The sequence below is a fragment of the Thamnophis elegans genome, chromosome 2 (genome assembly GCF_009769535.1).
Source record: "Thamnophis elegans isolate rThaEle1 chromosome 2, rThaEle1.pri, whole genome shotgun sequence".
NCBI classification, from domain to species: Eukaryota; Metazoa; Chordata; class Lepidosauria; order Squamata; family Colubridae; genus Thamnophis; species Thamnophis elegans.
The window spans coordinates 171,181,080-171,205,812 of NC_045542.1; the positions used below are offsets into that span (position 1 = coordinate 171,181,080).

At 43.3% G+C, this 24,733-nt stretch overlaps 4 protein-coding genes across 8 annotated transcripts in view; 2 read left to right on the forward strand and 2 right to left on the reverse strand.

Annotated features, from left to right (window-relative positions):
* LOC116503374 (major histocompatibility complex class I-related gene protein-like) overlaps positions 1-24,733 on the forward strand; it is a 556,717-nt gene that overhangs the window by 446,188 nt on the left and 85,796 nt on the right. The window lies entirely within an intron of this gene.
* The window catches only part of LOC116503386 (H-2 class I histocompatibility antigen, Q9 alpha chain-like), a 504,076-nt gene that overhangs the window by 179,369 nt on the left and 299,974 nt on the right, over positions 1-24,733 (reverse strand). The window lies entirely within an intron of this gene.
* The window catches only part of LOC116503420 (major histocompatibility complex class I-related gene protein-like), a 465,627-nt gene that overhangs the window by 108,618 nt on the left and 332,276 nt on the right, over positions 1-24,733 (reverse strand). The gene's annotated exons all lie outside the window — the stretch shown is intronic.
* Positions 1,100-10,457, forward strand: LOC116503416 (H-2 class I histocompatibility antigen, Q9 alpha chain-like). Its single transcript, XM_032209818.1, has 4 exons — positions 1,100-1,340; positions 4,210-4,482; positions 6,903-7,178; positions 9,465-10,457. The coding sequence occupies exons 1-4, from the start codon at positions 1,271-1,273 to the stop codon at positions 9,806-9,808; spliced, it is 963 nt and encodes a 320-aa protein (XP_032065709.1). The 5' UTR covers positions 1,100-1,270; the 3' UTR covers positions 9,809-10,457.

Genomic DNA, 24,733 nt, shown 5'->3' on the forward strand with positions numbered 1-24,733 from the left:
TCTGTTTCAAAGCCAAAGAGCCAGCGCTGTCCGAAGACGTCTCCGTGGTCATGTGGCCGGCATGACTCGACGCCAAAGGGCCACGAAGCGGTGTTATCTTCCCACCAAAGATGGTTCCTATTTTTCTATTGGCATTTTTTATGTACTTTCGAACTGCTAGGTTGGCATAAACTGGGACAAGAAATGGGAGCTCACTCTGTTATGCGGAGCTAACGGATTCAAACCACCGAACTGCTGACCTTTCTGACAGACCTCTGACTATCACTAAGGGTTGTATCTTATGAGTCTTGATGAATGCTTTTTTTTTCTTTTTATGTACACAGAGACCTTATGCACCAAAGACAAATAAATCCCTTGTGTGTCCAATCGCACTTGGCCAAGAAAGAATTCCAATCTAATCTAATCTTCTTTATCTTTCAGATGCAGGTGGACTGCTGGATCTCCTCCTGATGGGTTTGTTCTCCTAGGGCAGAGTTCGTGAACCCACCTGATCCCCTGCAAAAGCCGCTTTCTGACAACCTCTTCTTTGGGGGAGGGAAATAACAGGACTTGGGGGCGTCCAGGTAGACTGGACTGACATCTGGAGGGGCCACCCTTGTCCTGTTCCCAGAGTTGGGGGGAGGGGAGGGGAACGGCAGCTTTGAGATCTGATCTCAAAGTGGCCAGAAGGGAGGGGGGAACGGACTAGAAAGAGAACTGAATCAGGATTCTCTTTCCGGGAATATATTTGGGGGGGGGAGGGACGAGAGAGAAAGTAAATTTCCCTGGCAGATAAAAGGGGGGGGAGGAACTCCCCTAAGGCCCCTAAAGGGACTCACCGAAGCAGCTCTCCCGTAGTGCGACCGCCACCAACATCAGGAGCAAGAGCGGCGAAGAGCGCAGAGCCATCCTGACCTGCGCTCCACTTTCCGGGAAGTCATGGGGGAAACGAAGAGGCGGCTCCCATCGATCAAAACAAGCGGAACAACCCAGAGCAAACCTGGCGATTGGGCGACCTCAACCAATAGGAAAAAAGAAAGGCATTCCGGTGTCGTCACAGTTGCTAGGCAGACGTCCGGGCGCAACCGGGGAGAGAGAGGCAGTGGGCGGGGAAAGGAAAGCGAAAGTCCCATCGAGGAAATCCTCTTCCAGGGATTCCGCCTCTTGGGGAGGGAGGGGCAGAATTGCGGGGCTGGGAAAAGCGGGAGGATCCCCTGGGCTCTCGACCACCAGGAAGGGCAGCCCTCTTTCCCGAGATTGAGTAGCGCAGGTTGAGGTTTGTGGACACAGGATGGCTCTGCGCTCTGCGCCCCCTTTGCTTTTGGTGTCGGTGGTGGTCATTCTATGGGAGAGCTGCTTCGGTGAGTCCCTTTGGGGGCGTCGGAGATCCCGGCCCCCTTTTTCTGCTGGTGGGAATCCATCCAATGACTCTCTCTCCCCTCTCCCCCATCCTCTAATATCCCCAGAAATAACACCCTGATTCGGTCTTCTTTCTGGTCCTCTCCTCGTTTCCCTCTGGCCGCATTCAGAAGAGGCCCCAAAGGTTTGCTGGGACTCTGCTGCCACCCCACCCCCAACACCCACCCCACCTCTGCTATTCTGGGAACAGGACAAGGGTGGTCCCTCCAGAGGTCAGTCAAGTCTACCTGGGAAGCCCCCAAGGACAATTTTTCCCTCCCTGAAAGTGGAGGTTGTCAGAAGGCGGAGTTTGCAAGTGTCCAGGTGAATTTACAACCTCCTGGCTACTTGCACACACACACACACACACATTCATTCATACACACACACACACACACACGTGTGTATGCGCACTCCCCCCCCCCCCATGTTCTGCTTTTCGTGGTGTTTTGTGGATCTTTCTGGCTTCTGGTGTGGGGAGGACTCGGCTTGTTTCCGGAATCAATTCCGTGTAAATGGTCTTTGGAGGTTCGCAGTCAAAGATGCTTTTTCACGAGGCAATTGGACTTTCTAGGTTTTCCTTTGAAGACATTTTCCCCTTCTCATCCAAGAAGCTTCTTCAGCTCTGGATCCCATGGATTGGCAGCCGTGTGGAGGCTACTGCGACCTCTGGATAAGGTTGCCCGATGAATGCTGCAGGAGAGAAGTTCTGGAGAGAAACACTCCCTGAATTAAACTTCCCAACGATCCTAAAGATGGTGGTGGGCATAGATACTGTGGCTTTGAGCTCCTGATGTCGCAGTGGAGTCTGTAGGCAAAAACTACTCTATACCCACAGGGAGTTACTAAAGATTGGAGCTTCCAGTCGACTGGATATTACCAGCAACTTCCAGTGGTCTCATAATATACCGAGTGAGCTAGCCGAACAAATAGGTTTAAAAATAGTTTCTATCCTTGGGCTCTTAAACACAACCACAATCACTCCATGCACACGTGGAAATGTATGATAGTTTTTCTTTTTCCTTCTTTTTTCCTAATTACTTGCATTGGGATTATTCTTTATGCTATTTATGTTGTTCGTATTTGTGGTCATAGATTGCAACAGTGAGGCTAAAACCAATTTCATTGTATACATGATGTACAATGACAATAAAGGCTGTGCTACTCTACTATTTCCCCTCGATCCTCCTCCACTCACACACACACACACACCCTCCTGGGCCACAATACAGGTAGTCCTCGAGTTACGATCCCAATTGAGCCCAAAATTGATGTTGCTATGTGAAACATTTGTTGAGTGAGTTTGCCCCATTTTGCGACTTTTCTTGCCACCCTTTCTTAAGTGAATCGTGACATTTGTGAAGTCAGTGACAGGGTTGTGAAGTGAATCCGGAGTCTCCCTTGAGTTTGCTTGTCAGAAGGTCGCAAAAGCGGATCACGTGATCCCGGGACACGACAACTGTCATAAATCTAAAACATTTGCCAAGCATCTGAATTCTGTGACTGTGGGGAATGCTGCCACGGTCGTAAGTGTGAAAAACAGTCCAAAATCGCTTTTTTCAGTGCTGTTGTAACTTTGAACAGTCACTACATGAACTGTTGTAAGTTGAGGACTACCTGTATCCCATGAGATTTTTTTTCTAGGACAGGCTTACATGGGTTTCTGGGGGGAAAGGGGGTGAGTGAGGGGAATCCTGGGAGTTGAAGTCCAAGTGGCTAAGTCTGAGAAACTCCCATCTAAGCCTTTACGTCGAAAAAAGTTGGATAGCCAAGATCAACCCCATCCCCAAGCTTGCTGGGGGTCACTTCTGCCTTTCTTCGGGCTGACAAAGTGCAGGATGAGCCCCAGAGGAGGACAAGCGTCAGAGCAGCTTCTGGGGAAAGGAAAGGGGCAGATTCGGAGGAAATCTGGTGCATTGCAAATGTCCTTGAATTGAGTGTCCTAATTGGGTTGCTGAAATGAAAAAATCCTGGGATAATCAGACTGAGATTTTCTGTGGAATGTGGGTGAATCACTGAGTCCTGGGTTCGAAGCCGATTCCTGTTCAGATGGCTGAACTCTGGGACGGGAGGGGGGATTTCCCACTGGGGGGAGCAGGAAAATGGGGGGGGGGCTGCATGATTTCATTTTTGTTCCCTTCGCTCCCCCTTTGAGTGCCCACATCTCCCTGGCAAGCAGTTTGGATTTCCCCCAAGGATCCCATGGCCTTGGATCCCTCTTAAATCCCTCTTGGCCTCCTCTATTTTATAAACTTTCACCTAATATCTACGCCTATTCGCAATCCACGTTGACTCTCAGTGAAGTGAGAATGTTTCCCCCTCCCCCTTTTTTTTCTGTGAATGGAAAGTTGGCGGGGGGAACCCGATGGGTTTTTCCTGCTGCTTTTGAACTTCTGGGGACGCCCCCCCCCCTTTCTCCCTGGAGCAACTGCAGCCTCCTTGGGGCAGAGACTGAGCATTGCAGAAGAAGAAGGGGGGGCTTTCTGGAAAGGGGGAACAATTGGAGGGGAGCACATAAAGTTTGGGGGCGCTGATCTCTCTTTGGCCCTCCTTTCCCTTCCCTTCCTCTCTCTCCCACAACCTTTCTCCAACCCTTCAGGCTCTCCCGAAGATGCTCCTTTGTCTGTCGGTCGCTCCTTCTTTTCACCTTCTGCTTTCCCACCCTCTCCCATCATCTTCCCTTTCATTTTCCCCTTCCTCCTCTGCCCCTCCTCCCCCGGTGTCTTCTGCCATCTTCCACCCAGACCTGAAAATGGGGCCAGCTCTGCCCCATACAGCATTAGGGTCCCCCAGCAGAAGCCCCCTAACTCTGCTCCTCTGGGTCCTTTCCAGGCTCCTCCCACTCCCTGAAGTATTTCTCCACCGCCATCTCGGAGCCCAGTCAGGGGCTGCCCCAGTATGTCTCTCTGGGGTACGTGAACGATCAGGTCTTCGTTCACTACGACAGCCACAGCCGGAGGGTGCAGCCTCGAGTCTCCTGGATGGAGAAGGTGGGGAAGGACGACCCCCAGTACTGGGACAGAGAGACCCAGAGAGAACGTGGCAATGAGGAGGAGTTCAGAGACCACCTGGAGACGCTGAGGATTCTCTACAATCAAAGTGAAGGTGAGCGATGGGTCAGGTGGCTCCTCCGGCCCCATAATCCCTTCCCTAGGAACCAGAGGGGAGAGAAAAGAGGTGGGGGGGCTTCGAAGGGAAAGGCTACTTCCACGCCTTTTAAAAAGTCTTTTTTAAAAATGTTTGTCCCTTTTAAAAAATAAATATAATTGTCCTGGCCTCCATAGAAGAAGCTTTCTGCCAATTGCAGTTAATAAAAACATTTTTAAAATTATCCATCTATCTGTATGGATATGGATGTGGATATGCAGAGGTGGGTTCCTACCGGTGCGGACCGGTTCGGCCAAGTAGGTAGTAACTCGGCCTGACACGTCTCCAAACCCGTTCGACCATCGGCGATAAATCTTGATTTTCTGTTCTGCGCATGTGCAGAGCAATCTTCATTGCACAAACCTATTTTTTTCCCTTTTCTAACATGCTCAGGCAGAGACCTTTTCAGGCACAAATGTGCACAAGCAAATAATGCATATATTTTTTTGCGCGCTGAACCAACAGTAATGCCAGCAGCAACCCACTCCTGTGGATACGGATCTAGATAGGGAGATAAACTGAGGGTAAAAAGAGACCGAAATCTCCCCTCCCCCATGAAAATTGGAGGGTCTTGGTGGACTTCCTGCTGCTGGGGAGGAAGGGAATTAAGTATAAGTATAAATATAAGTATAATCTTTATTGTCATTGTACTTAAATATAATGAAATTAAAGCTCCCCCCCCCAAAAAAAAGCAGATGGATCCTAAGAAGATCCTAGTGGAAGCAGCTCCTCATCCCTCTGTTTCCAGCCCAGAGTAATGAGGGATCAAGTGCAGATCCACCTGAGGTGACTAGATCCCTTTCTCTCCCCCCTTTTTTGGGGGGGGGATGAGTGGGGCCCAAATGCCAGGAGTTTCTTCTCATCCTCCAGTGGGAATATGAGGCCAGGAGGGCCAAATGGGATGGGGGGCTCTTGGAGGGGGGGGGGCAACAGGGCCACTTCCAGGATTCTTCCAATCTTGAGGGAAAGGACAAACAAAAACCCCATTTGGGGCCCTTCCAGAGTCCTTTTGGCCTTTAAAATTGTAATATAATTTATATTAAATCTTTTCAACAAGAAGATAAAAAGTAACAGAAAGTAATAGAAAGTCAAGGAGACAAGAGATAGAAATCAAAGAATTTTTTTTAAAAAAATGAAAGAAAAGAAAGAAGTTGAAGAAAATTAGCAAAGAAAAAAAGACACGAAGAAGTGGCTTTTGGTATTCTTCACAGCAGTTCTAAATATAAATATATTTTAGCCCCTCCAAAGCAGCCTTTCTTAACCTTTGGACCCTGCAGAAAACCTGCCATGATTTTTCAGGCCACTGGGTTAAAGATGGACCAGAATTGTTCCAAGTGTAGACCTGCAGAGATGCATTAACAATAATATAACTAATAATAAAAAATGAAAGTCTCTGCACAAATATTCAATTCTGTGGCCAAATGTGGAGAAGGAACACGCAGATATCATCTTTAATATCAATAAGATGATTTCTGTCTTAGCTTTTGACGCTTGTAAAACAAGAAAAAGTTCTGAGGTGGTAAATATTTCGTGACATCCTATGAATGGCAGGAGATTCTTCTTGGGCAGAAATCTAGGATTGTTTTTTTGCATGGGGAGGTCAGGGAATCTCCTCTCAAGGACAAGATCAGACTGGATCGCCTAAAGGATCTTCCTCTTCCTCCAAAGGGAAGTTCTCTGGCTGAGCGGAAGATGCAGAGAAAGGATCCCCTCACCCTGTCATTCCTGGGTGTGGAGAGGGAGGGAAACACTTTGGGTGTCCAGAATCAGACTGGGCCACGCTGCTGTTGCTAAGGAAAATATGCCTTTGAGGCATCACCTCCACATTGCATTAAATCATGGTTTGTTTCTGGTTAGCCCAAAGAAGGAGCCAGCCCTTGTCATTTGGTGATATTGGGGAACGTAGACCAAGATTGATGGTCACAGGGATCACTGCCAGATTTTTTGCAGATTGATAAGATCCTCTTTGCGGCCATGAGATTCTCAGTTCCTCTCGGCAGCTGCATGTTCCCTCTCTGAGATCCCTTCCCCTCCGCCCCCCAGCCTCCCCTGGAGAGGAATGGCAGAAAGAAAGATGGAAGGATTTCAGTCCGTTTCTTCTGCGACTCCTCCTTTTCTCGCTCTCCCTTGGGATCCTCTGCTGGCTTTTCCAGCTTCCCTTTTCTGGGGAGGTTCAAGGGCTCCATCCTGAGGGGCGGGGAGATGCAGGGACGCAGTCAAGGGAGGGGAGACGGGCAGTTATTGATGCGGGTTTTCTTTCCCTTCAAGTCTAGAGAGGAAATGGGGGTGTCAGTGCCTGTGTCAAAGCCCCTGCATGGAGGGAGGCAGCTCTGTCTTTCTTGACGTCTCCCCAAACCATCCTCCTGTCCATCTCTTAGGCCTGCACACATTGCAGAAGATGTATGGCTGTGAGCTCCGTGCAGACGGGACCAAGGAAGGGTTTCTCCAGTATGGCTACGAAGGGAGGACCTTCATCACTTTCGACAAGGAGACCCTCACCTGGGTGGCTCCTGACCCCCAGGCTCAGTTTACACAGAGGAAATGGGATGCTCTTCCAAGAAAGAATCTGGGGCATAAGTTTTACCTGGAAGACGAATGCATTGAGTGGCTGAAGAAGTACCTGTCCTACGGGATTGAGACTCTGCTGAGGACAGGTGAGCATCTGGATCCAGTCTTTCCTCCTTTATGGCTGGATTTTGTTGGACACATTCAGCCCCTTTGGGTCCCGAGCCTGTTTGCCCTGGTGGGAATCCTCCTCCTTCACTTCCAGCACCTCTTGCAGGACACGGGAAGCCCCATTTGGTTCCCATTGCTCAACAGCCATTAAATGGGCCAGGAAATGCAGCCTCTGTCTAGTGAATCTCTGTGAGGATCAGGCAGCAAAAGCACTTGAGGTGGTTCTGTTCATAGCTCATGGAGAGGCAACCTCTTGGGCTTCTTCAATGGAACCCCCATTAACCAAACTGTAGTCAAGTGTGTGTGTGTGGGGGGTCACCGACAAAAGCGCACCGACAAAAGCATGGCAAAGATGAAATCACGCCCACAGAAGCGCGCCGGCGAAAGCGCGCCATCAACAAACAACATAATACAACGTAATAACCCTAACCCTTACCCTAATCCTAAACCTAACCCTAACCCTAACCCTTACCTTAACCCTAATCACGCTTTTGTCGGTGCGCATTTATCGGTGCGCTTCTGTGGGCGCGATTTCGATTTGCTGTTTTCTCGCCGCGGTTTTCTCGGGGCGCTTTTGTCGAGCGCGTATTTGACGGGTCACAGTGTGAGGGGCTCCCTTAATTTCTCCCCATTAACTCTTCTCCCCACATCCCACAGGGGGCTCCCAGCCCCCCTTGCACCTGATAGTGCACCTCTCACCCCCAATACTGGGGGGCTCCATGTCTACCATTAACCCTTAACCACAGATCCGAGGTCATAGTGACTGCCACAGGTTTCCAAAATGTCCAGAACACGACTCTTTTTAGAAATGGACCGTTCCGGTTGCAAATAAAATTTATAAAATGTGTTAATTCGATCCATAAATGAAAATTGTAACTGTACGAAGTAAATTTAACAACATATTCCACCTATTATTTTCATAGATTAAGGAAGTTGTATGAGCGGTCATTATGGCCTCATCTCTGTAATAGCCTGGGCGAAATAGTACCTCTGTGGTTAGGGGTTAATAATACATTATCGGTGGCCCCACGTGGGCAAAAAAAGGCCAAGGTTGAGGGGTTCTTTCCTTCCCAAAGTTTCCGTGGATCTTTCTCTTAAACCTCAAGCTGATCTCCACAATTCTGATTTTGTGAGCCTTTCCTCAAACCCCCCTCCCCAGCTTCAGGAAGACTCCTTCACCCCATAGGAGTGTCCACATTATAACCTTTTCTGGTGATTTGTTTTTATGTTCCCATCTAGACCACCCTCCCCCCCCCGCCCCAGGTCTAATTCTTCCCCTCTGGGCTCCTTGATACCTTCAGGATCAGCTGGCTGAGATTATGCCCAATGGATGAATTCCCCCTCCCCACAATTGCCCTGCTTTTCTCTTCCATTGGCATCACATCTCTCTGCCCCCTTTTGAAAGGCAGAATCTGTCAGAGTTTGTTGCATAAATTCAAATCCAGAAAGCACACCCAGATAACTCATTCAGCTGGATTCATCAACTTCTTTATATACATAAACATAGATCAATAAATGTACAATACCAACAGGTGGCTCTTCCAAGTAAACACGAGGCAGGAGAGTTACAGGCAAACCCAAGCAGTTAGTTCCATATCAGCAGAGAAGCCCAGAAAGATTGCTTAAGTTTACTCTTTCAATTCTCTGCACAGACTCAGATCTGTTTAAGCTCCCATTGGCTGACTTAGTTGCCATGCCTATTCATTGGCTGACCTTGTTCCCATGTCTCTCCCAGTCATGAATATTTTAACAGAATCTCTTTTCCAAATTAACCAGCGACAAATTCCAGAGGCCCTGAACCCATTTTTTTTTCTTTTCTCCTCCTCTTGAAATTGTGGTTGTGTCCCTTGGGAATAGCCCTGCAGCAGCCTTAGATTCAGGGGAACAAAAGGGGGCCCAAAGGAAAAACGTCTGTGGTGTTGTTGTTATTTTGAAAGAGAATTTAAAAGACCATCTCCACTTTCCCTCCCCTGAAGGGAGCAGCCCAAGATCAGTCAGAGTTCAAAGCAGCCAGAGAGGAATTTCCTTGGAGCCTCAATTTGCTGCTGGAAGTTTTTCAGGCTGAACTACCGGGAAGGACTCAAAATCAGGAGTCCTTGTGATTGAACATTTTCCAGCTTTGGAATATTTCCTGAAACTCCTGGAGAGGTTGCAGGTGTGCAGTCAGAAGTGGTGGGACATTTTCCTGCCCCTCCAAGTTTCCCATCCACCTTCCAGGCTCTGGAGGGGCTCAGAGTTAATTCTGGGGGTTCCTGTTTCTGCAGAGACCCCAATGGTGATGGTGAGCAGCCGGACGGAGGTGGAGGATGGGATGGAGACGCACATCTGCCGCGTCCATGGCTTCTACCCCAGGGAAATCGATGCCTCCTGGAGGAGGGATGGGGAGGAATGGCTGGAAGAGACCTTCCATGGGTCTGTGGCCCCCAACGCAGATGGGACCTACCACTACTGGCTCAGCATCCGGATCAATCCCGAAGAGAGGAGCCGCTATCGGTGCCACGTGGAGCACGACGGCCTGCAGGAGCCTCTGGACTTGGAGCTGAAGAGTGAGAGGCTGCAGGGATGGAAAGGCTGGGCTTTTTGGCTGGCTGGAGGGTGGTGGGAGTAGTTGGTGGACCTGCAGGGACCAGTCCATAGAATTGGCTTTAAATGATGTAAAGGAAGCAACAGACTCCCATCACAAGTGTTGCCGATCCTGAAGAAATGCCCTTAGATCCTCCCTTAGACTTTCTTCTTCCCCTGTTTCCTGCCTTCAACAGAGGAGTTATGCTGAGCACAGATATACTCTGGTTTAATTTTAGATTTATTACAGAAATCAGGAGGTATCTGGTAGGCCCTATTTTGAATACCAAATTTTACTAAGATTTGTGAACTGCAGCTTCATGAAATGGATAAATTGGCTGGATTGATGCATCAATAGTTAGACAAGGGGCTCCTGGTCTCATTTTTCCCCCATCAGCAACTAGCACAGCTCGCTCCCTTTAGAGTGTGACGTTCTTCACTTGGGAAACAAAAATGAAAGATGAAAGTCTTGGGCGGAGGATACTTGAGGTTGCTAAAAACATTTTGTAATAGCGGTTGATAGAAGATATCTATATACATATACATTATATCCACACATATATGCATTACATCCACACATCCATTTTCACGCAGACATACACACTTGCTACACAAACATATACCAGCATATGTATACATACATACATATTTACATATATAAACTGAGAGCATATGCACCAAAGATAAATTCCTTGTGTGTCCAATCACATTAAAGCATTGTATTGTATTGCATTCTTTCGTGTGTGTGTTGCATTTTTGTTAAATAAAGGGAGACTAGTATAGATCTATTTAACTCTCATCAGCTAGCTATACCCTTGCTGGGATTCGAACCTAGAGTGTTTTTACATATTAGTCAGTTATATTACCTCTAAGCCACAAGCTCTCCTCCCTTATCAGCTGAGCCAAGGAAATGATTAAGTGTTTTTTTTTCTTTTTTCAAAGCACCTGGTATGCCCAAATATGGGAGGGCAAAAGGGAAGCAGGATGCTCCCTCCCATATTTGGGCATACCAGGCGCAACACAGGCCTCAACTGAAAAGCATTTCTTTAGTGACTGTTCAAAGTTACAAGAGCATTGAAAAAAGTGGCATGACCATTTTTCAAACTTACACTGTTTGTAGCATCCCTTTGAATCATGATCATGTGATCAGAATTCAGACGCTTGGCAACTGATTCATGCTTATGACTGTTATTGTGTCCCAAGGTCATATGATCCCTTTTTGCAATCTTTTGACAAACAAAGTCAATGGGGAAGCCAGATTCACTTAACAATCATGTTATTAACTTGTCATTTATGTATGGATGGTATGTATGGACGTACTTGTGTATGTATATCAAATGTTGAAGGTATTTTTCTCCCTGTGTTCTGCCGTGAACCTCAAGGAAAACATCCAATTCTGGACAAACCCCATTAATGCAGATTCGGAGTCAGCTCTAATTCAGGTTGATGTGGAAATGGAAACTGAATTTTCTGCCCAGAAGAAGGATTAGCTGTTTATTCTTGAGGAAAGAGTGATAGAGATGGGCGGTGGGATATTGATAGGTCTTCCCTGGAGTCTTGCTCCTAATCCCGGTGTGCGTGCAACAAGTGGATCTCCACATCTTGGGTTGCTTTCCTGGCAAGTTAAAAGCTCCACATGCGAAGGCTGAAACGTTTTCTATCATGCCACTTCCTGGCCAGATGACTGAGAGTGCTTGAAGGAAGGATTAATTCCTTTCTTCTCCTCTAAGGGGACAGGCCAATCCTACAAGAGTTAAAGAAAATGAAACGGTATACATAAAAAACACACACATAGGTGATATCGATTTTTTTTCATTTTAAAATTATTTTTAAATTTTAAAAAAATATTTTAAATTTTAAATAATAAGATGCAAATATTCAAGCTTACGTGATCGCCAAGGATACCACTAAGAATGCAATATTGCAAACTGACTGCTCACTCCAGGACCTCGATTCTGACTGGCTCAGGGTTGACCCAGGCTTCCATCCTTCCAAAGTTAGTAAAATGAAGACCTAGATGGTTTGGGGCAACAGGCTGATTCCTTTAAACCGCTTAGAGAATCGCTTTCTAGCTTGATGCTTTAACCACTAAACTAAAGTTGCTTGAATAGCTTGTAACAGCTCTGCAATATAACTTGTAGTAGCTCCTTTGTTATTTCTGATGACCCTTAATGGGCATGTGCTGATTGACAGTTTTTAGAGAAGGGCTCGTGGAGAATGGGGCGAGGAATGGGATGAAGAGTTGTTGGTTTTACTTTAAGTGAGATTGATAAGCAATTATCACACTCGCTTGCACTGAAAAGGTTTTTTTCTGTCTCTATTTTTCTTTGCATAAGTTGTATAATGGATGGTGTCAGGGCTGCTTCGCTCAGTAACCAAGAAAGAAACCACTCAACTCCATTATGCAGAATTAAGAGTACTTTTACTGGTCATGAGTAGATAGTAGCCAGGCAAAGCAAGATCTGAGGCAAAAGCGCACGTAATCATAGATATCAATATGTGACCCAATCTCCTCCCCTCGGTAACCCCATCCCATAGTCCAATCAGTACATCCCACAGGTGTCATGTGGGAGACATCTTCAAAAATCATCATCAGGTTGGCATGCCGGACAGTTGGCCTTGGCGGTAACCCCTCTCTTTGCCGCATGTGCAGTAGATGGTGAGAACAACTCCCTTTTTACAGTCTCTCCTGCACAGAATATTTCCCTCACCCTCCACTAAACCGATTAGATCCCACAGATTAGGCCTCCTCCGAATTCCATCCGCCGGCCAGTGCCGACTGGCGACTACCCGGAGGAGAGCCTTCTCTGTGGCTGCTCCGACCCTCTGGAACGAACTCCCCGTGGAGATTCGTACCCTCACCACCCTCCAGGCCTTCCGCAAAGCCCTTAAAACCTGGCTGTTCCGACAGGCCTGGGGCTAAAGAGCTGTTCTTGAATGGTATGACTGTTGTGTGTTTTTAAATTATGTATTGTTATGTTTCGTCTTTTATTTTTTGTCTGTACCCCCCTTCCTCGATTTGAATTGTGAGCCGCCCTGAGTCCCCTTCGGGGGAAAAGGGCGGCATATAAATATAATAAAATCAAATCAATCAAATCAAATACCATGCCCCCCCCTCCCCATTTCAATGGCAGCCGAAAAGCAAGCAGCAAAACAGAGGCTGACAGATGGTGTGTATCATGTGTAATAGAATCTTCAACCTCATTTTAAACGATGCATTCTGAGATTTCTGCCATTCATATATTTTAATTAAAGACAATTAAAAATTGCCCAGTTATTGCATACTTTTTAAAAAAATGCACATACAGTATTACTAATGGGGGAGAAGTGCAATCCCCTCCATACTTGCGTAGTATGGATATGACGGGGGGACCGTCATCACCTTTGACAAGGAGACCCTCACCTGGGTGGCTTCCGACCCCCTGGCCCAGATCACTCAGAGCTAATGGAATGCTAATCCTGGATTGGATAATGGAAGGAAGTCCTACCTGGAGGAGGTATGCATTGAGTGGCTATAGAAGTGCCTCTCCTACGGGAAGAAGTCACTGTGTCAGGCCTGCAGCCATATTCCTTCCTGGATCTTTGGCCTGCCACACTCTTTCTTATTTTACGATGCTGTTTCATTAGTGGGGAATTGGGAGGGGGAATAGTAAGGAGTAGAATGTGTTGTCAAAATAAAAAATCTCTTTCTAGAAACCAAGGTCATCTTTTGTTCTCTATACCTCTGAGCCTGACCGGAACTGGATGGGTGGAACTGCCAGGGTGGCAGTGGAAGATTGGACCATGGGATGGACTTGTGGGTGTGTGGTGGTGGTGGTGGGGGCAAGATTATGAACTTTAAACTGGGTGGGAAAGCCTGGGAGGTTTTCAGATTCAGGTTTCCACAGATGGGCCAACATGTCTCTCTTAATAAATTGGAACTTTGAGGAATATTTTGCCTTGGACTCTGATTTAATTTTGGATGAGATTTGGAACGCTGACACACTGCTGGGTAGAGATGAGCACCTGGTTCCAGGCTGGACTTTCCTCCTTTATGGTTGGATTTTTTGGATGCATTTGGCCCAGTGGTGAAATTCTATTTTTTTTACTACCAGTTCTGTGGGCGTGGCTTGGTGGGCGTGGCAGGGGAAGGATACTGCAAAATCTCCATTCCCACCCCACTCCAGGCAGGGGTGGGTTCCTGCCGCCATTACTACCTGTTCGGCACCCAAAAACTTTTGTGTGCGCGTTCTTGATTCGGAACCCCCTAGTAACTACTAGGACCATCAAATGTAATTTGTAAATAAGGGCAGGGGGCAATAGAACTAGCGTAGTGGGCGATATTATCAGGGGCAGAGAGAATGTATTCACTTTAGACCAGGGGTGTCAAACTCAAGGTCTGGGGGCTGGATCCAGCCCGTGGGGTGCTTAGAACTGGTCCATGGAATCACCCTGGAAAGAGCAAAGGACCGCCTTCAGTGCCTCTGCCAGTGAAAACAGAGCTTGGGATGGCTGCACACCGCTGCCCGGAGCTCTGTTTTCACTGGCAGAGGGTTGGAGGAGGCCATTGCACTGTTTTCACTGGCAGGGAGCTCGGGCCCTGACATGAGTAATGTCAAGCTCCCACCCCCACCCCAGAATATCAAACAACCCTGATGCTTCCCTCAATGAAATCAGGTTTGACACCCCTGTTTTAGACACACTGGATAGGTTGTGACGACGTGACTACTAACTAAGCCTCTGAGGAAAAGGTGGGAAGTAAATTTAAAACATCAATAAAGAATATAAGGCAAACATATTTAGGGCTGGGATGGCGAACCTATGGCATGCGTGCCCATAATGGCACATGAAGCCATGTTGCCCGGCACATGCTGCCTTGCCCGTTTGTCTTCCTGCTTTCTGGCACCCATAAGCAAGCGATGATCAGCTGTCTTGTGTGCATGGCAGTGCTGGAAACCGGTATGTGCATGCAGGCTGGCCAGCTGATTGTTAAGTCTGCCTGTGCGCCAGAATCCGGAAGTTCAGCTTTGACGGAGCAGGATTCCTTCACCCACACGGCAGTGCTGAAAAACGTCCTGTGCATGAATGCCGGCCAGCTGATCTTTGGGTGTGCATGGGTGTTAGAACCCAGAGGTTCGGCTTCTCTGGAGTGTGGCCCTGATGAGCACACATTCGTGCGATGTTCCTGTCTGACCTTTTCAGCCCTCGGTGACGAAAAGGTTCTCCATCACTGGTTTAGGAGGTGTTCACTGTACCTGTGTGTGCGTGGGAGCACCCTCCTTGCAAAGTAGCCAATAAAATTACTATTGTTTTCCCTTGGGAGTTTTGGCTGGTGTTGGTTTATTTCCAAACTGGACAACGAATCCCACATTGCTGACAAATGTTCCAGTCTCTATTGCGTCTTACATCAAGGATTATGTGCAAAATGCTGGAAATGCGAATCAATACATGGAACATATTACCATTTATGGTGGACCTGTGAGGAGGCTAAATTTTTTTGGAAAAGGATTAAAAATTGGCTGGAAGCAATAACAGGGCTTAAAATAGAATGAAAACCTGAAGTTTTTTTATTAGGAATTATGTCTGCGAAATACAAAAAAGAAATCCAATATTTAATACTACATATAATTACGGCGGCAAGGATTGCCTTTGCCCAGAAATGGAAAAACAAATTAATCCCAAGCGAAGATGAAATAATAAGAAAGATTATGGACTGTGCCGAAATGGGTAAACTAACTAAAGAAATCCAAGGAAAGGAAGAATCAGAATTCTACCAGATATGGGATAAATGGTATAGGTGGATGGAGGAAAGAAACAAAAATCAATGAAAGAATATAACAAAACTCAAAAAAAAAAAAAAAAATAGAGCAGTGAGAAGACGGACTTTCAGGCATTTCCTGAATGACCATCTATACCGGAGTCTTTTTTGGAGGATTCTTCTGAATCTAAGCTGTCCCGAAGAGACAGTGACGTGGGAGGAACTCCATGGTCCCAGAGGTGTCCGCAAAATCTCTGGGAACCTAAGGAAAGCCTCCCTAATCCAGTGACTTCCGGATCGGCTAAACAATGCCGACTACAACTGCAAAGACCCAGAGAGAGAGCTGAATATGAGCATGTCGTTCAATGTGAGTTTTAAATCCTTTTTTTTGTTGGAAAGAGAACACCCTAAATTTGGAAACTTAGTTTAAAATAAGGCTGATAAGTGAGAAAAGTGGCGGTGATAAATGTTTGCCATTTGGAAGTTTATTTTTCTGTTCCTTTTTTTTAATTCCTGGAAGCCGGGCTGGACTCTCCTGTAATTTGAATCGGCTTTTTACGTTCCTTCTCTTTGTTGTCGACACCTTTAACTTTGAATCTATTGGGGCACTAAATCTTAAACTTAAAGTGCTTTGAAGATCTGGTTTTTTTTTTTTTTTTGGTTTGTTTTTCTTCGTTGCCTTTTAGCCCTTTTGATGTTTGTCTTTTTTTTTTTTAACAATTAGTAATTAACAAACGGAACGGACTAAAACAAGCTGTAAATTACAAACTACAAGCCAACACTGCCATCTTGTGGACTCAAACTTTGTTATTAAAATCCCCCCTGTAATGCACTTGATTTACGTGTTTACGCAGCTGGGAAACTGTGAGATAAAGCAGCAAAGCTGACCGTGACCTTGAAGAGACTCTTATCTTAGGGGGGGGAAAAAAGAGTCCGGAAAAAATCATTTGTTTTAGCTTGTTGGCATCCTTTCATCTCCCAACACTATTCTCATATTACCGGCTGTGGAGATATCGACACCGAGTTTTTCTTTTTTGATCATCACCATCGACCTTTTGATCTTTTACATTTTTTTTCCTTCTCTGTCTTGATTATTATTTTTTTAACTTTTGGATCACCTCTTGACTATTTACATTCTTTCTGCCTCTTTCTTTTCTCACTTGTAACTGAAGCACCCCTTCTCCCCTTTTTGGAGGGGGGGTATCTTCCTTTTTTTTAATTACTATTTCATACTCTCTTACTTATATATATATATATTTTATTGCACTCTACTGCATTTCATCCTTGAAACAAAAAAAAGAGCTTCCTCTTCTTTCCTTCCTTTTCTCTCCCTTCTCTCTTTTCCTTCCCTTTCTCTTTCCCCCCCTTTCTTATCTCCCCCCACTCTCCTCTGTGTACTTTACGTACTTAATCCACTATACTTATAACCCTCCACCCTCTAATACTAATTGGCTATGAGTAGAAAAGCAGTTGCCTCTGGCTTTACATCAACCCCTACCCCCTCACCTGCGGGAGGCCAGAGGACAACACAGATGATCTCCCATCAGGAAAAAGAGAAGGAAGCCAACTTTGAAACACTTATACAAATGATGCAGAAAATGCAAGCAGGAAACGATACCCTTGTAAAAAAAATGGAGGCAATGGAACAACAAAATCAAAGCATAGTACAAAAAGTTGATAATATGGAAGGAAAAGTAGAAAGTATACACAACTGGATGCTGAAATATGAAAATAGGATTCAAAAAATTGAAAATAAGATTCAAGAAGGAGAGAAGAAAACTGAAAAGCTAGAGATTAGACTAAGTGATGTAGAAAGAGAGAGCAGTGGAATATTAAGATGGGAGATGGACAGGTCTGAATTTTTTTTAAGATTCCAAAACATAGAAGAAGAAAAAGGAGAGGACTTAGTTCAGATAATTTCAAATATTTTGATAGATGTTCTGGGGATGTCCCAGGACCAAATAAAAGAAACAATCGATGAGACTTTTAGAGTATACACAAGGTATGCAATGAGAAATGCTCTTCCAAGGGAAGTGCATGTAAGATTTACTAAGAAAACAATTAAATCACAAATCCTACAGAAAATGAGAGATAGAAAATTAGAATATAAAGGAAAGGAGATTGTAGTACTCAAACAAATCCCAAGAGAGGTGAGAGAGAGGAGAAGAGAATATCAATTTCTGACCAAAGTATTGATAAAAAAAGGTGTTAACTACAGATGGCTCATACCGGAAGGTTTATTATGTACTTGGCAAGGACAAAGACACAGGATAGATACAACTGAGAAGGCAGAAGCTTTCTACGAAGAATACTTTAGAGAAATGGCGGAGAAAGCTGGGAAAGACGATGCAGTGATACAAATACTGGAACCACCTGTAACCGCGACCGAAAAAATAGAAGGAGCAGTAGGTGGAAGTGAGAAAGAAGGGGAGATAGGGAATGGGAGCCGCAAAGAAAAACGAGAACCTAGATCCACTAGAGCGATAAACCCTGTATATAAAGTATAAGCATGGAAGAAAGAAAAATGATTACAATTAACATTAATGGACTCAATTCGGTAACTAAAAGGAAGAAAGTATTCCATAAATTAGAGAAGTTACAACTTGACATAATCTGTCTGCAAGAAGTACATATTCAAAAGAAATATGAACATTTACTAACTCAACCAAAGCTTGGGAAAATGTTTTCATCATTGGCAAATTGTAAGAAAAGAGGAGTGGTCTTCTATATTAAAGGCAACATCCCAACAAAAGTAGTATACGCAGAGGAAGAGGGAAGAATTTTGATGGTGGAAATTATGGATACCAAAAAGACACTCCTAATTGGAATCTACGCCCCTAATGAAAAACAAGATGAATTCTACAAAAAACTACACAAAAAAGTTTTGGAACTAGACTATGCTGATATTTGTATGATGGGAGACTTTAATGGCATTGTGAATCCAAATATGGACTATAAAACACATAAAACAAAAAAATTAAATAGGAAGCCTCTGCCGAAATCTTTTTTTAGGATGACAGATGAACTAAATTTAAAAGATATATGGAGAGAAAGAAACGTTAAAAAAGAACAATATACCTTCTACTCAAATAGACATTCTTCACTCTCTAGAATAGATATGATATGGGTCTCAGCGGAGCTGAGCTCCAACATAAAAGAAATTGAGATCGAAGCTAGCACCTGGGCGGACCACAATCCAATTTTAATTAAATGGAAAGGACAAAGGGCAAGATCTAGATGGACACTAAATAACACTATATTGAAAGAAAAAGAGTTTGTACAAAAAATGGAAAAAGAGCTAGTCCTTTTTTTTAAAGAAAATAGGAAAGAAGATACGCCGTTGCAGAATCTCTGGGACACAATGAAGGCTGTTATTAGAGGTTTGACAATAGACTACACAAGGAAGAGAAACTCAAAAAAAAAGACAAATGCATAAAGCCTTAGACAATGACTATAAAATACTTGAAAGAGACCTACAGAGAGCACCACAAAAAAAAGATGTTAAAATAAAGATGGACATAATTAAACACAAAATGGACCTATTAGAAAAGGAAGAACTGGCACAAAAAATTAGAGGTGCCAAACAGAATTATTTTGAAAATGCCAACAAACCAGGCAGGTGGTTAGCATATAAGATGAAAAAAGAGAGAGAAACAAAGAAAATACTACAACTAAGAGACAAACAAGGAGAAATTCAATATGGAAATACCGAAAAAAAAAATATTATACATGATTACTACGTTAAACTCTATGAACAAGAGAAGGTGGAGGAGGGACGAGTCAAAAAGTATCTACAAGATGCCAATCTCCCCCAGGTACCAGATGAAACTAGAACAATGCTAGAAAGAAAAATAACAATGATGGAACTAACAGAGGCACTTAAAAAACAAAATAATGGGAAAGCCCCAGGACCAGATGGTCTACCCGTGGAATTCTACAGAACATTTGAAGAAATATTGACCCTCCCACTCTTACAAGTCATGAATGAAGTGATGACTGAGAACCAAATACCGAAGTCATGGTCAGAAGCGTATATCACATTACTACCCAAGGAAGAGACTGATTCAACACAAATCAAGAATTATAGACCAATTTCTTTATTAAACTCAGACTACAAGCTATTTGCATCTATACTAGCTGAGAGACTTAAAAAATACTTAAATGGCTTCATCCATTCAGATCAAAATGGCTTTTTACCTAAAAGACAAATCAAAGACAATATGAGAATAATTTTGAATACCTTGGAATACTATGAGGCCCACCCAGAAAAACAATTGGCACTGATGTTCCTCGATGCGCAGAAGGCCTTTGATAATGTGAATTGGCAGTTTATGTTTTTGCAACTGGAGCAGATGAACTTTGGCAAGAAATTCACTCAAAGTATACGAACGATATACCAGAAACAAGCAGCAAAGATAATGGTAAATGGAGAACTAACAGAACCGATTGAAATAAAGAGAGGTACAAGACAAGGCCGCCCACTATCACCGCTACTCTTTGTCCTAACACTAGAGGTCTTAAATAGAAAGATCAGAGAAGAAGAAGAAATAAGAGGAATGAAAATTAAGAGAGAAGAGTATAAACTGCAAGCGTTCGCAGACGACTTAATTTTCATTCTTGAAGATCCATTAGAAACCGCACCCAAATTGTTAGAAAGAATAGAGGAATATGGAGAAGTAGCAGGCTTGAAAATAAACAAAGATAAAACAAAGATCATGACAAAGAATATCCCAGCTACACAAAAGGAACAGTTGTCAGAAATGTTGCAGATCCAAAACACAAGTAAGATTAAATATTTGGGGATACATTTATCACCTAGATGTAGCACTCTTAAAGAGGATAATTATACCAGATTAAAACGACAAATAGCAATCGACTTGGAGAAATGGGGAAATTTGCATTTATCAATGATGGGAAGAATTTCCACAATTAAAATGAACATTCTACCTAGAATTCTATATCTGTTTCAGACAATTCCAATTAGACTGGGTAAGGATTTTTTTCTAGACTTAAATAAAATAGTTTTGAAATTTATTTGGCAAGGGAAAAAAGCTAGAATAAAACTTAAATTACTACAAGATGTTAGATCAAGAGGAGGTTTTGGTTTACCCGATTGGGAGCTATACTATCAGGCAGCAAACCTGATGTGGATTAAGGAGTGGATATCATTAAAAAACTCTAGATTATTGAACGTAGAAGGTCACGATTTGCTGTTGGGATGGCATGCTTTCTTATGGTATAAGGGAACTAAACCACATGGTTACTTTAGAAGACATTATATAAGGGAGGCGTTGTTGTTAAATTGGGAAAAGATTAAAAAATTACATTATTTAAAAATTCCAGTCTGGACATCAACAATTGAAGCATTCTCGTATCCGATAATACATAAAAAGGAACAAACGGTTAGATATATAGAATTATTGAATGCAGAGGGTGAGCTCAAATCTAGTCAAGAGTTGAAGCAAGAAGGGATGGAAATGAACTGGTATTCATATGTACAGATACAATCTAGATATAATGAAGATAGAAAAACTAAAGGTCTCTATAATAAAATGACTGAGCTAGACAAAATTCTAACAGGTACCGATGAAAAAGTAATTAAAAAACTATATGGATATTTATTGGAGTTTACATTGCATGAAGAACAAGTTAAAGAAACTATGATTGCTTGGGGGAAAAATTTTAAGTATGGGATTGATTTAGAGAATTGGCAGAAATTGTGGTCTCAAAATTACAAAATGACAATGTCTACTGCATATAGAGAAAACTTGTATAAGATGTTTTACAGGTGGCATCTACCCCCGACCAGAATCGCAAGAATGTTTAAGAATAAATCAGAAAAGTGTTGGAAATGTCACCAGATACCTGGCTCATACTACCACATGTGGTGGACTTGCACTGAAGCCAAAAGATACTGGACTAAAATCCACATGTGGTTGGAGAAAATGATACACAAACAAATAGACTTTAAACCAGAGGTCTTTTTATTGGGAATTTTACCAGAAACCTACAACAAAGACTTAAAATATTTGATTGTAAATGTTGTAACAGCAGCCAGAATTGTATTTGCAAAAAACTGGAAAAATGAAACAATACCAAAAGAGGAAGAAATCATTCGAAAAATAATGGACTGTGCCGAAATGAGTAAATTGACATTTGAAATTAGAGAGCAAGAGGATGAACAATTTTATAAGATATGGGACTTGTTTTATCAATGGCTAAGGGAAAAAAAACAAAATTTTGGAAATGAAAAATGATACACTCATGCCCTAATTGGAAAAAGTAAATGATGATATAATTATGCTGTAAAATAATTCAACAATGATATAAGGAAGTACTAATATAAGGTCTGGTGATATAATGTATAAGGTTAAGAACTTATTATAATGATATTTCGCTGCTGATAAGGCAATTCTAGTAGGGGAACAAATGAAAACTGGTATATATAGGCAGCGATGCCTTGTTGAACAATGAAGGAATAAGATCTCTGTTTGAAGGTATGAAATGCAAGATTAACAATGAATAGAAGTATATTCTCTGGGGGAAAACAATGCTAATGTTAACTGAATATATATGGTAGAAGGAAAATGAGACTTTAGTTACATTAGAGGAAATATCTGAGATGGTAAACACTATTTGAAGATGTAGATGTTAAAACAACCGTAATCAAACGACATGCTGCATGTGATGATGGTTTTTTTCTTTTTTGTTTTTGTTTTTGTTTTGGGTTTTTTTTTTTCCCTTTCCTTCTTGGACCTTTTTTTTTTTTTTTTGTCCTTTTTGGCCTTCCCCCCCTCCCCCCACCTTTTTTTTTCTCTTCCTCTCTCCCTTGTTTTATTTCGTTGTTTTTTGTTTTTTAAACCCTAGCTTATTGTGGTGCTTATTAAATATACAATAGAGAGATACGGGATGTATAAACTTAGTAGGGATGCACCTGTGATTAAACGACATATTGTATGTGAAGATGGGTTTTCCCTCCCCCCCCCTTTTTTTCTCTCCATCCTCTCCCTTTCCCATTGTTGTCTATGTAACAAAAAATAAAAATAATTTATAAAAAAACAAAAAAAACAAAACAAAACTCAAAAATAATAGTTATGAGTAAAATAAGAGGGTCAAGAATGGTGAAATCCAAATGAAATCCAATAGAAGGGGAAATAATATAAGGTGAGCGGTATCGATTGATGATTGCTATTATAAAGAACAGGAAGTTCCTGTTCGTACTGTATTGTATAAATGTGGTGTACGTCTAACTTTTATGTTTGTGTATTTTACATGTTTGTTAATAAAAATCTTTATTAAAAAAAAGGATTATGTGCTCGGGGTGCAAGCAAAGCTTTTAACACAGGATAGTTTAAGATAATGGAGAAAAGGCAAGAGAAAACACAAGTGACTTTGGATGAGGTAAGAAAAAGGAAGAGTTTTAAAAAGTTTCCAAAGAGGACAACTATCGCCCTCCAAATGAAGCTGCCACGGAGGCAATTATCTATGAAAATTAATAGATAATGAAATAGTCCACTAACAAAATGTTATCAGTAAGAGAAATGGAAATCGAGACGAATTAAGCAAAAAAAGAGAAATCTGGAGTTTGCAAACACTGGGAAAATGTTATATAAGTTGGGCAAAGAAAAAGAAAAAAACTTAGCAATCAAAAGGAGAACAGAAGAGGTTCTATTGGTCATTGCCTAGCAACAGAGTAAATATTCTGATGAGTGACAGTTGGCTGCTGCCTATATAAGAGGTTGTGTCTCTTTGTTGGAAACCACATTTAGCTCAGATGGATGTGAATTTCGCTCTTAAATCTCAGCCCTTTGGACCTTCTGACAACCTTGAACTGGACCTTGGACTAAGTTTAGATGAATCTTGGTAGCTTCTCTGGACATATTTTGCAAGCAAGGTTTTGCTTTGGTTGACATTCCTGGGGACATTTGTGTTACTTGATAAGGAAACCTGATTTTCTCCTGTGGGATTTTAGGCTGCCTTATTAGCATTTTAAAAGGAGACATTAGCACTTTGAACTGATGAAAGAAATGTCCTTCTGGCTCCAAGTGGGGAAAAAGACACTGGAGACAAGGAGGCTGCTTGGGAAGATGGTTTATTGTTGGACAGGGCCACGTGGCTTGAGCCCTGAACAGAAAAGGTGATCACATGCTTCAATGTTGGTGGTGAAGAAGAGAAGGGCTGAAGGAGGGGCTTGCTAGGCTTTTTATAACCTGTTCAGTCCCACCTCTCTGTTTCCTGTTCCTGTGTAAGAAATGTATTCTGATTGGTTGTTAGACTCCCATGGGGCCATGCAGGGGCTACTCTCTAGGCTGCGTTTTGAATCCAGGTTTGGTTGAGTTCTCAGATGCCATGTGGTCAGTTGAGTAAAGGGCCAATATTATCATGCTTTAATCCCATCTCCCTGGAGCTGAAGGGGAGAAGTCTTTATTATGTAAAGGGACTAGCTTGGCCTTCTTAATGGCCCATTGACAAAAGTGGGGATGGGCAGGAAGCTACAGGCAGCTATTCTGTCTTTTAAAACATGTTTCTTTCTTTTCACATCCAGATAAATATTCTGCCTTTTCAATATTTCCTAGGATATTTCATTTTTCTGGGAGAGGGCTGGGCGATAACTTCCTACAGAACATGACAGGCTGGATCTCTGTTTTTCCCTCCTTAGCCAAGGCTGTTTCTTTTGATACGGGAGAACTCGCTTTCTCAGGAACTGCACAGCGGAGAAGCGTCTTCTGGAAATCCTTAGATACACTCGCAAGTATTAAGCAAGACAGAAATTTATCTGGGAAAGGGAGTAAAATAGACCAGGGACCAATCTTGGCAACTTTTTGGGCAGGCTGCTTTCTCTCTCACAGATCCCATAATGAAGACTTTTTGCTTTGCCTGAATTTCTTAGTGTTTTCTATATTCAGGAGGGCAAAGAAGCCCCTTTGCAAAAGAAAAGGCTTCTCTCTCAAATTCAGGGCTCAAATTCTTATCCGCTCCAGGCCAAAGTCGGGGTGCCTGAGTTTGGAGGCCACAGCGGGGCCTCCCTGAGGAATCTCTCTCTAAAGGACGGTGCAGAGTGACAGTTGGGCTGCCTGCAGTCCCTAAAATGGAGGGAGGCTCCCTGCAGTGTTCTTAAAATGGCAGGTGGCTGACTGCCAAGGGGACCCGACTCAAGGTGGCAGATGGTTCTTTCCTCCCCATCACTTGAAGTGGACAGAGCGGCAGCCCCTCAATTCCTTCAGGAATGTCACA

Coding starts and splice junctions, on each gene's coding strand:
- LOC116503416 (XM_032209818.1), top strand. CDS start 1,271: ATGGCTCTGCGCTCTGCGCCCCCTTTGCTTTTGGTGTCGGTGGTGGTC. Junction 4,483..6,902: donor TCTCTACAATCAAAGTGAAG/GTGAGCGATGGG, acceptor TCCATCTCTTAG/GCCTGCACACATTGCAGAAG. Junction 7,179..9,464: donor TGAGACTCTGCTGAGGACAG/GTGAGCATCTGG, acceptor CTGTTTCTGCAG/AGACCCCAATGGTGATGGTG.